We start from the raw sequence: 13,140 nt of genomic DNA, 5'->3' as shown, positions 1-13,140 counted from the left end.
GATGGTTTGGTTAATGGGAAGGAAGGCTGCTCATGACTCCCTAGTGCTTCCAGGGTTGCTCAGAATATGACCCCATGCCCTTACATGGAACTGCAAAGCCCCCTGCCCAGTCTCGCCTTTCCCAGTCTGCTGCATTCACAACAGCCCTTCCTGAAACAGGACAGCTCCCGCACCCCAGGGCTGTGTGCTTGCGTTTGAAATGTGCACTGATTTCTCCTTTACCTCATTCTTGGTGCAGATGTGACCTGCTGAGTGAGCGCTTCTCCTACCACCCTGCTGAAAATTGCACACTCCCTCCCCGACTCTGACAGCCATCTGCTACCCTCCCCCTCTCTGCCTTACTTTTCTCCATAGGATTTGCTCCCAGCTCACACACAGCATCCTTTGTCTGTCCCTACAGCGAGAATGTTAGCTTCATGTGGATAGGAATTGTGGAATGCCAGCACCTAAAACAGCACTTGATACATAGCCAGTGCTAAAAAATATGTGTACAATAGATGTTCACATGTGTGATGGATGTATGCATGAAGGCTTGGGTAGATCAGGGGTGCTACGTAAAACATGCTGGTCACCCTCAAGTTCAAAAGTATCCCGCACAAAAAAACCCTTTCCAATCAATCAAGGCTTAATGGGGTTAATTAATTACTCTTCTAAACTCAAAAAGACCTCAGGAATATTATACAAATCTTGTAACAGCATTATTTATGCTAATCAGGATGACATCTTGTTGGTCAGTATTCTAGGAATGGATAGCTTGGTGGCCATGAGATGCAGAGTGGAGGACAGGAAGAGGGGAGGGCTCAAAGTCAGGCTTCCTCATTCGGCTGGGAGTTGCAGGCAGGCAATTCCGGCTGTCTTAGGAAAATGATAGCTAGCATCTATTGAGTTCCCCTTCTGTGTTCCATCCTACACACTTGCAATCACCATGACTAACAAGACTGTAACTCTTTGGCTGGCGCTGCGGCTCACTAGGCTAATCCTCTGCATGCGGCCGGGTTCTAGTCCCTGTTGGGGCGCTGGTCCTGTCCCGGTTTCCCCTCTTCCATGCCAGCTCTCTGCTATGGCCCGGGAGTGCAATGGAGGATGGCCCAAGTCCTTGGGCTCTGCACCCACATGGGAGACCAGGGGAAGCACCTGGCTCCTGGCTTCGGATCAGCGCGGTGCGCCGGCCGCAGCGGTCATTGGGGGGTGAACCAACGGAAAAAGGAAGACCTTTGTCTCTCTGTCTCTCTCTCACTGTTCACTCTGTCTGTCAAAAAAAAAAAAAAAAAAAAAAAAAAAAGACTAACTCTTAAACAGTGTAACTTTATTATCTTTACGTGCTGGCTTCTTTCTCCAGAGCTCTACATCTCATTCATGTTAGAAAACATATGTTCTTGTGAATTAAGGTACCTCCATTTCTTCTGACCATAAATGCCCTCTTAGAGGTAAATACCGGGCCAACTTCAGATCCAAGTAGTCTATGGGGACCCTTTCCCCCTCCAGGTTGCAAAGGGAAGGCGGCGTGTCCTCACGGGTGGTGGCGGGCAGAGGAGCAGAGAGGGGACCGGTCAGGGCACAGTCCTGCTGCCCCACGAGACGGTGCCCACCCAGGTGGTGACGGGATGTGTTCCGTCCTCCACGGGCATTTATGAAGATGCAGAACTCGTGTCCTCAGCCTGGCCTCGTCAGGTTGCGGGCTCCTCACAGCACACCTGCCTCGGGAGGGTCTGGCCGCCCCACGTGGCGTACAGGTGACCGTGTGGGGGCGTCTAACTCGGCCCATCAGTTTGGCTCTGGCCCCTGCCTCCTTCCCTGGCGTGCTGTGCTGACAGCAGGGCCCTCCGGGGTGTGCAGTCTCGCCCGGCTTCTCTGGAGGAAGTGAGACTGGAGCCTCAGGATTCTCAGCGGGGCACCGACACGCATCTCACGCGCGGTTCCTGTGGAGCCCGAAATCTGAAGCTGGGTGGTTACCGCAAACATCCTCCTCCCCACAGGACATCCTGTAGCCCATAAACATTTACCAGGAATGCGAAGTTCGGGTATTTTTTGAGGTAAAGTATGTATCTTTTTAGCGTCCAAGAAAACCAGCAGTCTTTGGCGCTCAGAGAAGCTGTGTGGCGGTGCTGTCCAGTGGCGAAGGTGCGCAGCCCGGACCTGCCCGCTCTGTTCCCCGCTGCCCCTGTGACTGGGGACTCAGCGAACCCCTCTGCGCCTGTTTCCGCACTTGTAAAAGGGGACGACGACAGCGCCCCCTTAGATAGCTTAGGGCAGTGTCCGGCACCGCGGGGCCGCCCCACCGCTGCCCCCGAGGCCTCGGCCGGGAGGTTTTACCTGCGTCGCTGCCGCCACCTTCCTTTCCTCCCTCGGAGGACTTGAGGATCTTAGCCGCTGACTGGAGAACGGAGTCCACGTCGTCCCCTTCCTCAGGATGCCTTTCTGTAAGGGAAGCGTCCTGCGCTCTGGGTCCCGCCTGGCCGCCAGTGGCCACTGGAGGGCGCGCTCGGGCCACGCAGCGGCGGAGAGGCGGCCGCCACGCCAGAGCGGCGCGCCCGCAGCGGCTGGCCGGGGTGCGCTCCAGGTGGACCCGGGAACCCCGGGCGTTTGGGGCTGACGGGCCTCGGGCCACGCACCTTTATTCTCCCTCCCCTTCCTACTTTCCGCCCCCCCCCCCCCGCCCCCAACAGCCCCAGCCCGGCTCTCACCGGGGCTCATGCCTGCTGTTCAAGGCCTCTCCCCCAACTGCCTCCCCCACGCATCCCGCTCAGCGGCTTCGCGCCCGGGCAGCCCGTTGCCTGGTAACGGGGCCGCTGGGCGCCGCCCCCTGGCCGCGAGCGCAGCTGAGCCCGGCGCAGGTGAGGCGGGCGCGGGCGCAGGGGAGGGCGGGTACAGGTGAGGCGGGCGCGGGCGCAGGTGAGCCGGGCGCAGCTGAGCCGGGCGCAGGTGAGGCGGGCGCAGGTGAGGCGGGCGGGCGCAGGTGAGGGCGGGCACAGGTGAGGCGGGCGGGCTGCAGGTGAGGGCGGGTACAGGGGAGGCGGGCGGGCTGCAGGTGAGGGCGGGCACAGGTGAGGCGGGCGGGCGCAGGTGAGGCGGGCGGGTTCAGGTGAGGGCGGGCACAGGTGAGGCGGGCGGGTTCAGGTGAGGGCGGGCACAGGTGAGGCGGGCGGGCGCAGGTGAGGCGGGCGGGTTCAGGTGAGGGCGGGCACAGGTGAGGCGGGCGGGTTCAGGTGAGGGCGGGTACAGGTGAGGCGGGCGCCGGGCGCAGGTGAGGGCGGGCGCAGGTGAGGGCGGGCGCAGGTGAGGCGCCCGGGCAACCCGTTGCCTGGTAACGGGGCCGCTGGGCACTGCTCCCTGGCCGCGAGCGCAGCTGAGCCGGGCGCAGGTGAGGCGGGCGCGGGCTGCAGGTGAGGCGGGCGCGGGCTCAGGTGAGGAGGGCACGGGCTGCAGGTGCGCGCGCTCACCCGGGGCCCTGGCTTCTGGTGGTCCGCTGGGCCCCACTCTTTTCCCGCGAGCTGCCGCGTGCTGGCAGGGACCCCCGCCCCCTTCTTCCCTCGCACCCACCCGGCTGCCTACCTTGGCCTTGGGGGTTCTTCGTCGTGTTAGCACGGCCGCTGTAGGAGCGGAGCTGTGTGGAGACTGGGCACGGGCACACTCTGAGGAGTGGCCTTGTCGCCGCCCCAAGGTTTGCTTTGGTTCAGTTTCCTTCCTCTAGTTTCATTCCAGGATTGGCCCGAGGCCGAAATGGTGAAAAGACTTTTGTTTGCGGTAGTTAAAAGAAGTTTAATTAAAAGACAAAGGCCTCTACCACATTAGGTTAAAAAGTCACTATTTCTTAACAATTTAGTTTTCATACAAATGGAATTTTTCTCACAAATAATTTATACTATTAATATACAATATTATAGTCTATAATTTGTTATGTAATATTTGTAACTTATGGCAAATCAATATTGGATAGTATGTAGAAATTACTTGTGGGTCTAAATTGAAGGTGTCATTTACACCATTTAGCATAAATTATAAAAATCAGTTGATGGGTACTATAATATCAAACTCAAATTTAGCCAGTGTCCTAGTCTCTGAAGAGTTTCACTGTAAGATACCTCCCAATCAGCTCACCAGTCAGAAAAGCAGGCCTTGTGCTAGAAGAAGTTTTATGCTAGATATTAGATCAATAAGACCTTTTGGTTATCAAGATCATTTTCCTTTTGTAAACTTAATTATACATATTCCCAGTTAGGAAAGAAAAGCAATTGACTTGTCAGAAAGTTACTGTAATTAATATATAAAACCCTATCTATGAAGTTAATAAAACTATAATAAATTAAGAAAGATGATTTAAAAATGAAGAGTTCTACAATATAAGTGACATCCCTTTTAGAAGGGCCTTAGGACATAATTGCATTGGTGACCCTGTTATTTAAGAAGAGAATCTGGAAATAGTAGCAAGAGAATGAACATGTCTCTTACACAGTGCAGTGGAGGGTGGACCCAGCTCTACTGGGCACTCACTGCAGGTATGAAATGTGTGTGCAGAGGGAGAAGCCTTGTTTGGTTATGCCTAATCACTTACAACCATCATCCCCCATCCCAACCTACACTTGGAAACTACCTCCATTCTGAACCTACTGGTTGAGGATGACCTGAGACCTGACCTCTCAGAGCAGGATGTACTTACCTGCACAACACTGGACCAGTTGTGGTAGGCTGAGGAAAACCCCAGGCAGAGGGTGCTGCTCCAATGGGTGCCGTAGCTACATAGAAGGCGGATGGTGAAGGGCAGCTCTCCACACCAGAGTTTAGGGTGAGCTTCCAAACACTGTTGACATTTTTTCTCCAATGGGAAAAGATTTAACTATTCTATATCAAATATGATTTGGAAAATGTATATTTTGAAGAGCTTTCAGGGACTGTTATTTGTATTATGTATCAGCTTTGTTGAAGTTGCTAAACTTCTAAAAACCTGAACAATTTTACAGGTTTCTCATAAATGCATGTTTAGGTGGCCTATAAAATTTAAAGTCCTCCCAGAATCTTGTTTGTTAAGTCTTTTTTTGAGAAATTTAAAAATAATGAAACATACAAACAATGATGTAACTAACTTCTGGCTTCCATCTCACAGAATTAACAGTGATCACTCTATTGTCATATTTGTTTTATTATTTAGAAAAATAAAACATGTAGAGTTGGACTCTCCACCATCTCTTATCCTATTCCTAATTCCTCATGTTCTTCCCATAAGAAGACATCACCACAAATTTGGGATGCAGTCTTCCAGTTCAGTCTTTTTTTTTTTTTTTTTAATGTGCTCAGGATTAACATAGGTGATTGTTCTCTGTTTTAAAACTTTTTAGCCGGCGCCATGGCTCAACAGGCTAATCCTCCGCCTTGCGGTGCCGGCACACCAGGTTCTAGTCCCGGTCGGGGCACCGGATTCTGTTCCGGTTGCCCCTCTTCCAGGTCAGCTCTCTGCTATGGCCCGGGAGGGCAGTGGAGGATGGCCCAAGTGCTTGGGCCCTGCACCCCATGGGGAGACCAGGATAAGTACCTGGCTCCTGCCTTTGGATCAGCGCTGTGTGCTGGCCACAGTGCGCTGGCCACGGTGGCCATTGGAGGGTGAACCAATGGCAAAGGAAGACCTTTCTCTCTGTCTCTCTCTCTCACTATCCACTCTGCCTGTCCAAAAAAAAAAAATATTAAGAAAAACTTTTTATAGGTGGCAGGAGCCAGGTGCTTCTCCTGGTCTCCCATGGGGTACAGGGCCCAAGCACTTGGGCCATCCTCCACTGCCTTCCCAGGCCACAGCAGAGAGCTGGACTGGAACAGGAGCAACTGGGACAGAATCCAGCCCCCTAATTGGGACTAGAACCCGGGATGCCGGCACCGAAGGCAGAGGATTAGCCAAGTGAGCTGCGGCGCCGGCCTGGGACTGGATTATTACACTAAGTTTCCAGTTGCTTCCATTTTGTTACAAAAAACATAACTTCATTTTTTTTTTTACAGCTGAGTAGTACTCCATTGTGTATGTGTGTGTGAATTATAATTTCTTTATCCAGTCAACAGTTGATGGACATTTGGGTTGATTTCATATCGTAGCTATTGTGAAATTGTGTTACAATGTACATGGTGGTATAGACAACTCTTCAGATGCTGATTTCTTTTCATTTGGTAACTTCTCAAGAGCGGGATGGCTGGATCATATGGTAGGTCTATCTATATTCTGATTTCTGAGATATCTCCATACTGTCTTCCACAGTGGTACCAGTTCACATTAGATTTCTATTCTGTTCCGTTGGTCTATACTTCTGTTTCTGTGTCAGTGCCAGGCTGTTTGAAATCTAATATTGTGATGCCTCTGGCTTTGTTTTGTTGTATAAGTTTGTTCTAGCTTTTTGGGGTCTCTTGTATTTCCATATGAATTTTAGCATCATTTTTTCTAGATCTGAGAAGAATGTCATTGGTATTTTGATTGGGATCAAATTGAATCTGTAAATTGGTTTCAGTAGCATGGACATTTTGTTAATATTGATTCTTTTAATTCATGAACATGGAAGATTTTTCCATTTTTAAATGTCTTTACCTATTTCTTTCTTCAATGTTTTGTAATTCTCATTGTAGAGATCTTTGACATCCTTAGTTAAATTTGTTCCAAGATATTTAATTCTTTTTGTAGCTATTGTGAATGGGATTGGTTTTACAAGTTCTTACAACATTGTTTGTGTATACAGAAGCTACTGATTTTTGTGTGTTGATTTTATATCCTGCCACTTTACCAAACTCTTTAATGAGTTCCAGTAGTCTCTCAGTGGAGTCTTTTATACCCATGTATCTATATAGGATCATATCATGTGCAAATAGGGATAGTTTAACTTCCTCCTTCCCAATTTGTATCCCTTTGATATCTTTTTCTTGCCTAATGGCTCTGGCTAAAACTTCTAGGACTGTATTAATTAGCAATGGTGAGAGTGGACATCTTTGTCTGATTTTGGATCTTCAGGGGAATGCTTTTAGCTTTCTAGTAATGTTCCTTCTATCCCCAATTGCTTAAGGTTTTCATCATGAAAGGATGCTGAATTTTATCAAATTCTTTCTCTGGGTCTATGGAGATAATCATGATTTTTGTTCTTCCATTTGTTAATGTGATTATCACAGTGGTTGATTTGTGAATGTTGAACCATTCCTACATACTAGGGGTAAGTCCCACTTGCTCTGGGTGAATAATCTTTCTGATGTGTTGTTGGATTCGATTACCTAATATTTTATTGAGGATTTTTGGATCTATTGTCATCAGGGATACATTCTCTTTCTCTGTTGTCTCTTTTTCTAGTTTAGGAACTAAGGTGATGCAGGCTTCATAGAAGGTGTTTGGGAGGATTCCCCCCCTTTCAGTTGTTTTGAATAGCTTTAGAAGGATTGGAGTTAATTCTTTAAATGCCTGGTAGAGTTCAGCAGTGAAGCCATCTGGGCATGGGCTTTTCTTTGTTGGTAGGATCTGTATTACTGATTCAATCTCCATCTTAGTTATTGGTCTGTTTAGGTTTTCTATGTCCTCATTGCTCAATTTTGGCAGTTTGTTTGTATCCAGGAATCCATCCATTTTTTTCTAGGTTTTCCAGTTTGTTGGCATACAGCTCTTTGTGATAATCCCTATGTTTCTTTTTATTTCTGTGGTATCTGTTACATTTTCTTTTTTATCTCTGATTTTATTGATTTGGGTAATCTTCCTTTTTTTGGGATAGTTTGGCCAATGATATATCAATTTTGTTTATTTTTTTCAAAAATCTAGCTTTTCATTTCATTGATCTTTTGTATTTTTGGTTTGTTTTGTTTATTTCTTCTTTAATTTTATTTGCTTCTTTCCTCCTACTAATTTGGATTTTGTTGTTGTTTTTCTAGGTCCTTGAGATGCATTTATAGCTCATTTGTTTGGTACCTTTCCATTTTTTTTCATGTAGGTTCCAGTTGTTCTAAACTTCCCTCATAACACTGCTTTTGCTGTTTCGTATTAAGTTTTGATATGATGTAGTGTCATCATTTCCAGAAATTTTTTGATTTCTCTTTTGATTTCTTCTTCTTCTTCTTCTTTTTTTTTGACAGGCAGAGTAGACAGTGAGAGAGAGAGAGACAGAGAGAAAGGTCTTCCTTTTCCGTTGGTTCACCCTCAATGGCTGCTGTGGCTGGTGCACTGTGGCTGGTGCACCGCGCTGATCCAAAGCCAGGAGCCAGGTGCTTCTTCTGGTCTCCCATGCGGGTGCAGGGCCCAAAGACTTGGGCCATCCTACACTGCATTCCCAGGCCACAGCAGAGAGCTGGACTGGAAGCAGTGCTGGCCTCTTTTCATTTCTTCTATGACCCACTGTCATTCAGGATCATGTTTGCACATGATCCAGAGATTCTTGAGTTGTTGATTTCCAGCTCCATTCCATTGTGATCAGATAAAATGCATGGTATGATTTTGATTTTTTTAGTTTGCTGAAACTTGCTTTATGGCCTAGTATGTGGTCAGTCCTAGAGAAAGTTCCATGCACTCATGAAAAGAATGTATATTCTGCAGCTGTTGGGTAAAAGTTCTGTAGATATGAGTTAGGCCTATTTGGTCCATAGTGTCAACTAGCTCTGCTGTTTCTTTGTTGATTTTCTGTCTGGTTAATCTGTCCATTGAAGAAGGGGTGGTGTTGAAGTCTCCTGTTATTATTGTAGTGGAGTCTATGTCTCCCTTTAGATCCATTAACATTTGCTTTAAATAGCCAGACACTCTGTAATTTTGGTGCATATACATTTATTATAGTCACATCTTCCTGTTGAATTGGTCCCTTAATTATTACAAATTGGCCGGCGCCATGGCTTAATAGGCTAATCCTCCGTCTGTGGCACCTGCACACCGGGTTCTAGTCCCGGTCGGGGTGCTGGATTCTATCCTGGTTGCTCCTTTTCCAGTCAAGCTCTCTGCTGTGGCCCAAGTGCTTGGGCCTTGCACCCTCATGGGAGGCCAGGAGAAGCACCTGGCTCCTGGCTTCGGATCAGCGTGGTGCGTCGGCCGCAGTGGCCATTGGAGGGTGAAGCAATGGTAAAAGGAAGACCTTTCTCTCTCTCTCTCTCTCTCTCTCACTGTCCACTCTGCCTGTCAAAAAAAAAAAAAAATCGTTACATATTGACCTTTGTCTCTTTAAACAGTTTTTGTCTTAAAGTCTATTTTGTCTGAAATTAGGATGGCTACACTTGCCCTTTTTTGCATGGAACATCTTTTTCCATCCTTTCACTTTCCGTCTGCGTGCATCTTTGTTGGTGAGATGTGTTTCTTGTAGGCAGCAAATAGATGGGTCCTGTTTTTTAATCTACTCAGCCAGTCTGTATCATTTAACTGGAGAGTTGAGGCCATTTACATTCCAGATGACTGTTGATAAGTAATGTCTTGGCCCTGCCATTTTTCCCATAAATATTCCAATTTTTAAAATTTCTCAGCTGGCGCAGTGGCTTAACAGGCTAATCCTCCGCCTTGCAGTGCCGGCACACCGGGTTCTAGTCCCGGTTAGGGCGCCGGATTCTATCCCAGTTGCCCCTCTTCCAGGCCAGCTCTCTGCTATGGCCCGGGAAGGCAGTGGAGGATGGCCCAGGTGCTTGGGCCCTGCACCCGTATGGGAGACCAGGAAAAGCACCTGGCTCCTGGCTTCGGATCAGCGCGATGCACCGGCCGCAGCGGCCATTGGAGGGTGAACCAATGGCAAAAAGGAAGACCTTTCTCTCTGTCTCTCTCTCTCACTATCCACTCTGCCTGTCAAAAAAAAATTTTTACTGTGGGGTTTTCTGCCTTCACATTCTTTCATAATGATGGCTATCATTCTTTGCTTCTCTGTGTAGCACATCCTTAAGCAACTTTTGTAAGGCTGGGGGAGTGGTGACATCTTTATTTCACCTTCTTTATTTCACTCCAGTCTGGACTCAAGCACCGCTCTCCCTCCAGCTATATCACACTGGTTGCTGTAATCTGTTCTCATCTCCATCTCTAAGCTGCTGCCCGCTCTGCCTCAGCTGCTGCAGTTGTGTGTTGTGTCCATGTTCATGCTGTGTCTGCACCTTCTGTACATGTCCAAGGAGTTCCTCTTCCTTTTGTAGAATTTCCAGAGTGGTTCTCTCTCTAATTTTCCTCTGGGAATGCACTTCCTTTTTTTTTCACTGTTTATCCCTAGCCTAGCATAGTATGTCATTCTCTAATCCACTATCTTCGAATCTCTCAGGCACATGAGTTTGGTTTGACCCTTTAGTGATTAATAAGTGTTTTAAGGGGACATAGTCTGAATCATGTAAATACCCAATTCATTTATTTATAATTATCTATTTGGACTCAGATATTATATTATTAAATGAGTTACAATGGCTTATCTTCTGTTACTAACATTATTTATACTGTAGCTCAAATTGATAATTTGCAATTTCTTTAGTTGATAAACAAGTTATATACTTTGAGATGTCTTTATTACCAAAGCACTTCTTTCTTATCTTGACACAAGGAGATATTTCAGGCTCATCTTAGGATTCCCCTGTCCTAGCCCTGAAACCAGCCATTTCTCCAAGGATGCTTAGTTTCTTGCAAAAGAGAATAGTATCTAGAAGCCAAAATGTGAGTGTTAAGCGTGTGTGTGTGTGTGTGTGCGTATGTGTATGTATGGTTATCAGAGGGTAACCACTCCTAGGCCATCTTAGTGGGTAGAGCTAGAGAATGCCTGTATGTGTGTGTAGGTGCACATATGCACACAAGCACACATAGGAACACATTTTCATCTATATTTATTTCTGTATTTCTGTACATATATTGAGAACCATAAGTGTATGATACCTCCAATTCCAGTTCAACATCACAGTGGTGTCTAATTTTCTATACCAACAGAGAGAAACATGACTCTCAAATTCCCATGTTCTCTGTAGGTTTACTGATTTAAATATCCCTCCTTTTTTAAAAGATTTAATTTTATTTATTTGAAAGACAGAGTTACAGAGAGAGGTAGAGACAGAGAGAGAGGTCTTCCATCTGCTGGTTCACTCCCTAGATGGCTGCAACAGCTAGAGCTGCACCAATCCAAAGCCAGGAGCTTCTTCCAGGTCTCCTATGTGGGTGCAGGGGCCTAAGGACTTGGGCCATCTTCTACTGCTTTCCCAGGCCATAGCAGAGAGCTGGGTAGGAAGAGGAGCAGCTGGGACTAGAACCAACGCCCATAGGGGATGCAGGCCAGGGCTTTAACCTGCTGCACCACAGTGCTGGCCCCTACATATCCATCTCTTAAGCCAGCGCCTCACCCTGCTCCCCATCTAGAGATACTTGTCATCACATTCAGGTTCCAATATCCCTCACTACCACCTCTCTGCTACTTCATGATGCTGAGCTTTTTATTAGGCCTATCCTCCAGTTAGAACCATGCTCACCCTGCTTGGGTTCTGTCATCCAGGACCGGGCCTCTTCTCTGTGTGAACGACCTCACATCCTACTTGGGCTCAGATACCATGTGCAGGCAGTTCCACGCAGGACCACCTGCTCGCTCCCACTGAGCTATGACTACAGACACCAGTTTTTCCTCTCATGTGGGTGCTCTTCCTTTCCTCCTTAGGATTACATACTCAAAGTCCACTTTTTGCAAGGTCAAGAAATTATTCTTCCATTTTTTTAAAAAAAAAGTTTTGTTGTGTTATCTTTCACATTTAGATTTATGCTCTTCTGAAATTGATCTTTGTATGGTGTGGCTGGTAGGGGCCAATATCCACTTCTAATAAACCTAAGGCTCACCAATCCTCCACCATTCATTGTAAAAAGCATAATTTCCCACACCAGTTGTAGTTTTTAACACGTTACAGAAGTGTGCTTCTCTCTCTCTTTTTTTTTTTTTTAATTTTTGACAGGCAGAGTGGACAGTGAGAGAGAGAGAGACAGAGAGAAAGGTCTTCCTTTTGCCGTTGGTTTACCCTCCAATGGCCGCCGCGTTAGGTGCGCTGCTGCCGGCGCACCGTGCTGATCCGAAGGCAGGAGCCAGGTGCTTCTCCTGGTCTCCCATGGGGTGCAGGGCCCAAGGACTTGGGCCATCCTCCACTGCACGAGCTGGCCACAGCAGAGAGCTGGCCTGGAAGAGGGGCAACCGGGACAGGATCGGTGCCCTGACTGGGACTAGAACCCGGTGTGCCGGCGCCGCAAGGCGGAGGATTAGCCTAGAGAGCCGCGGCGCCGGCCAGAAGTGTGCTTCTCTTACATGTGCTTTCAGTCTACACTCTGGATCCCAGTGCTCCACAATGCCAAATGGTTAAGGTTCCATAAAGTGATTACCTGCTTCTCAGGAAGCAAATTAGAATTAACTGAGATCAAAAAAATGCAGTGCAATTTTCTTTAAACTTCCAGAACGGAGGAAGTTCTGTTTTCTTGAGTGAGACCAGTGGAAACCTGAGATTCTCAGATTCTTCCACTACTATTGAGCATCCAGTCTTCTAAGCGTTCAGATTTTCAATATGTGGGAATAAAGAGCTAATGAGTTTCTGAAAAGCTTGGAAAAAATATGCAACCCATTTGTCCAGACTTTTCCTGATCTTGTGATGCTGAATACTTCATTGTCTCATTTGATATAGGTGAAAAAAAAAAGTTTACCATATCAAAACACTTACTCTGGGAATGCTAAATTTCCTTCTCCCATAATGTAATTATCCCTTCAATATTAAGTTTTTGATGAAACATGCTTTCTTTAAAAAAGTTTACTTCTGTTTTTCTTTTTTTAAAAAACTTTTTTATTTTTATTTATTTGAGATGTAGAGAGAGGAAGACAGAGACAGCTCCCTTCTGTGGGTTCACTCCTCAGATACAACAGCTGGGTCTTGGCTAGACCAAATCCAGTACCTAGAACGCAGTCCAGGTCTCCCACAACTATGTGAATCATCACTACTGCCTGACAGGGTCTGTATTTGCAGTAAGCTCGAGTCAGCAGTGGGGCTAGGTACTGCGCATAGGTACTCCATTATGAGATGCAGGTATCTCAACTGAGATCTTAAATGCCAGGCCAAACACCTTTCCCAAAATAGTCTTGCTTATACCTCATGGTGACAAGAATTGTAGAATTTCATGAAAAAAGGTGTTTCCCAGAATTACATGAAGGAAAATTTATGGGTAAGGAACTTTTCAAAAGCTCTTTA

The 13,140-nt window shown here is 46.9% G+C and overlaps 1 protein-coding gene across 1 annotated transcript in view; it reads right to left on the bottom strand.

Moving 5' to 3' along the window:
- The window catches only part of CCDC110 (coiled-coil domain containing 110), a 30,863-nt gene that overhangs the window by 17,188 nt on the left and 535 nt on the right, over positions 1-13,140 (bottom strand). Inside the window, exons 2-4 of the mRNA XM_062213146.1 lie at positions 3,132-3,687; positions 2,735-3,022; positions 2,314-2,589 (exon numbers count right to left, since the gene is read on the bottom strand). Of these exons, the coding sequence (XP_062069130.1) occupies positions 2,314-2,589; positions 2,735-3,022; positions 3,132-3,687 (1,120 nt within the window). The remainder of the gene's footprint in view (positions 1-2,313; positions 2,590-2,734; positions 3,023-3,131; positions 3,688-13,140) is intronic.

The sequence above is a fragment of the Lepus europaeus genome, chromosome 16 (genome assembly GCF_033115175.1).
Source record: "Lepus europaeus isolate LE1 chromosome 16, mLepTim1.pri, whole genome shotgun sequence".
Taxonomy (NCBI): Eukaryota; Metazoa; Chordata; class Mammalia; order Lagomorpha; family Leporidae; genus Lepus; species Lepus europaeus.
Note: the sequence above shows the minus strand (reverse complement) of the source record. Positions and strands in the feature narration are given on the sequence as shown.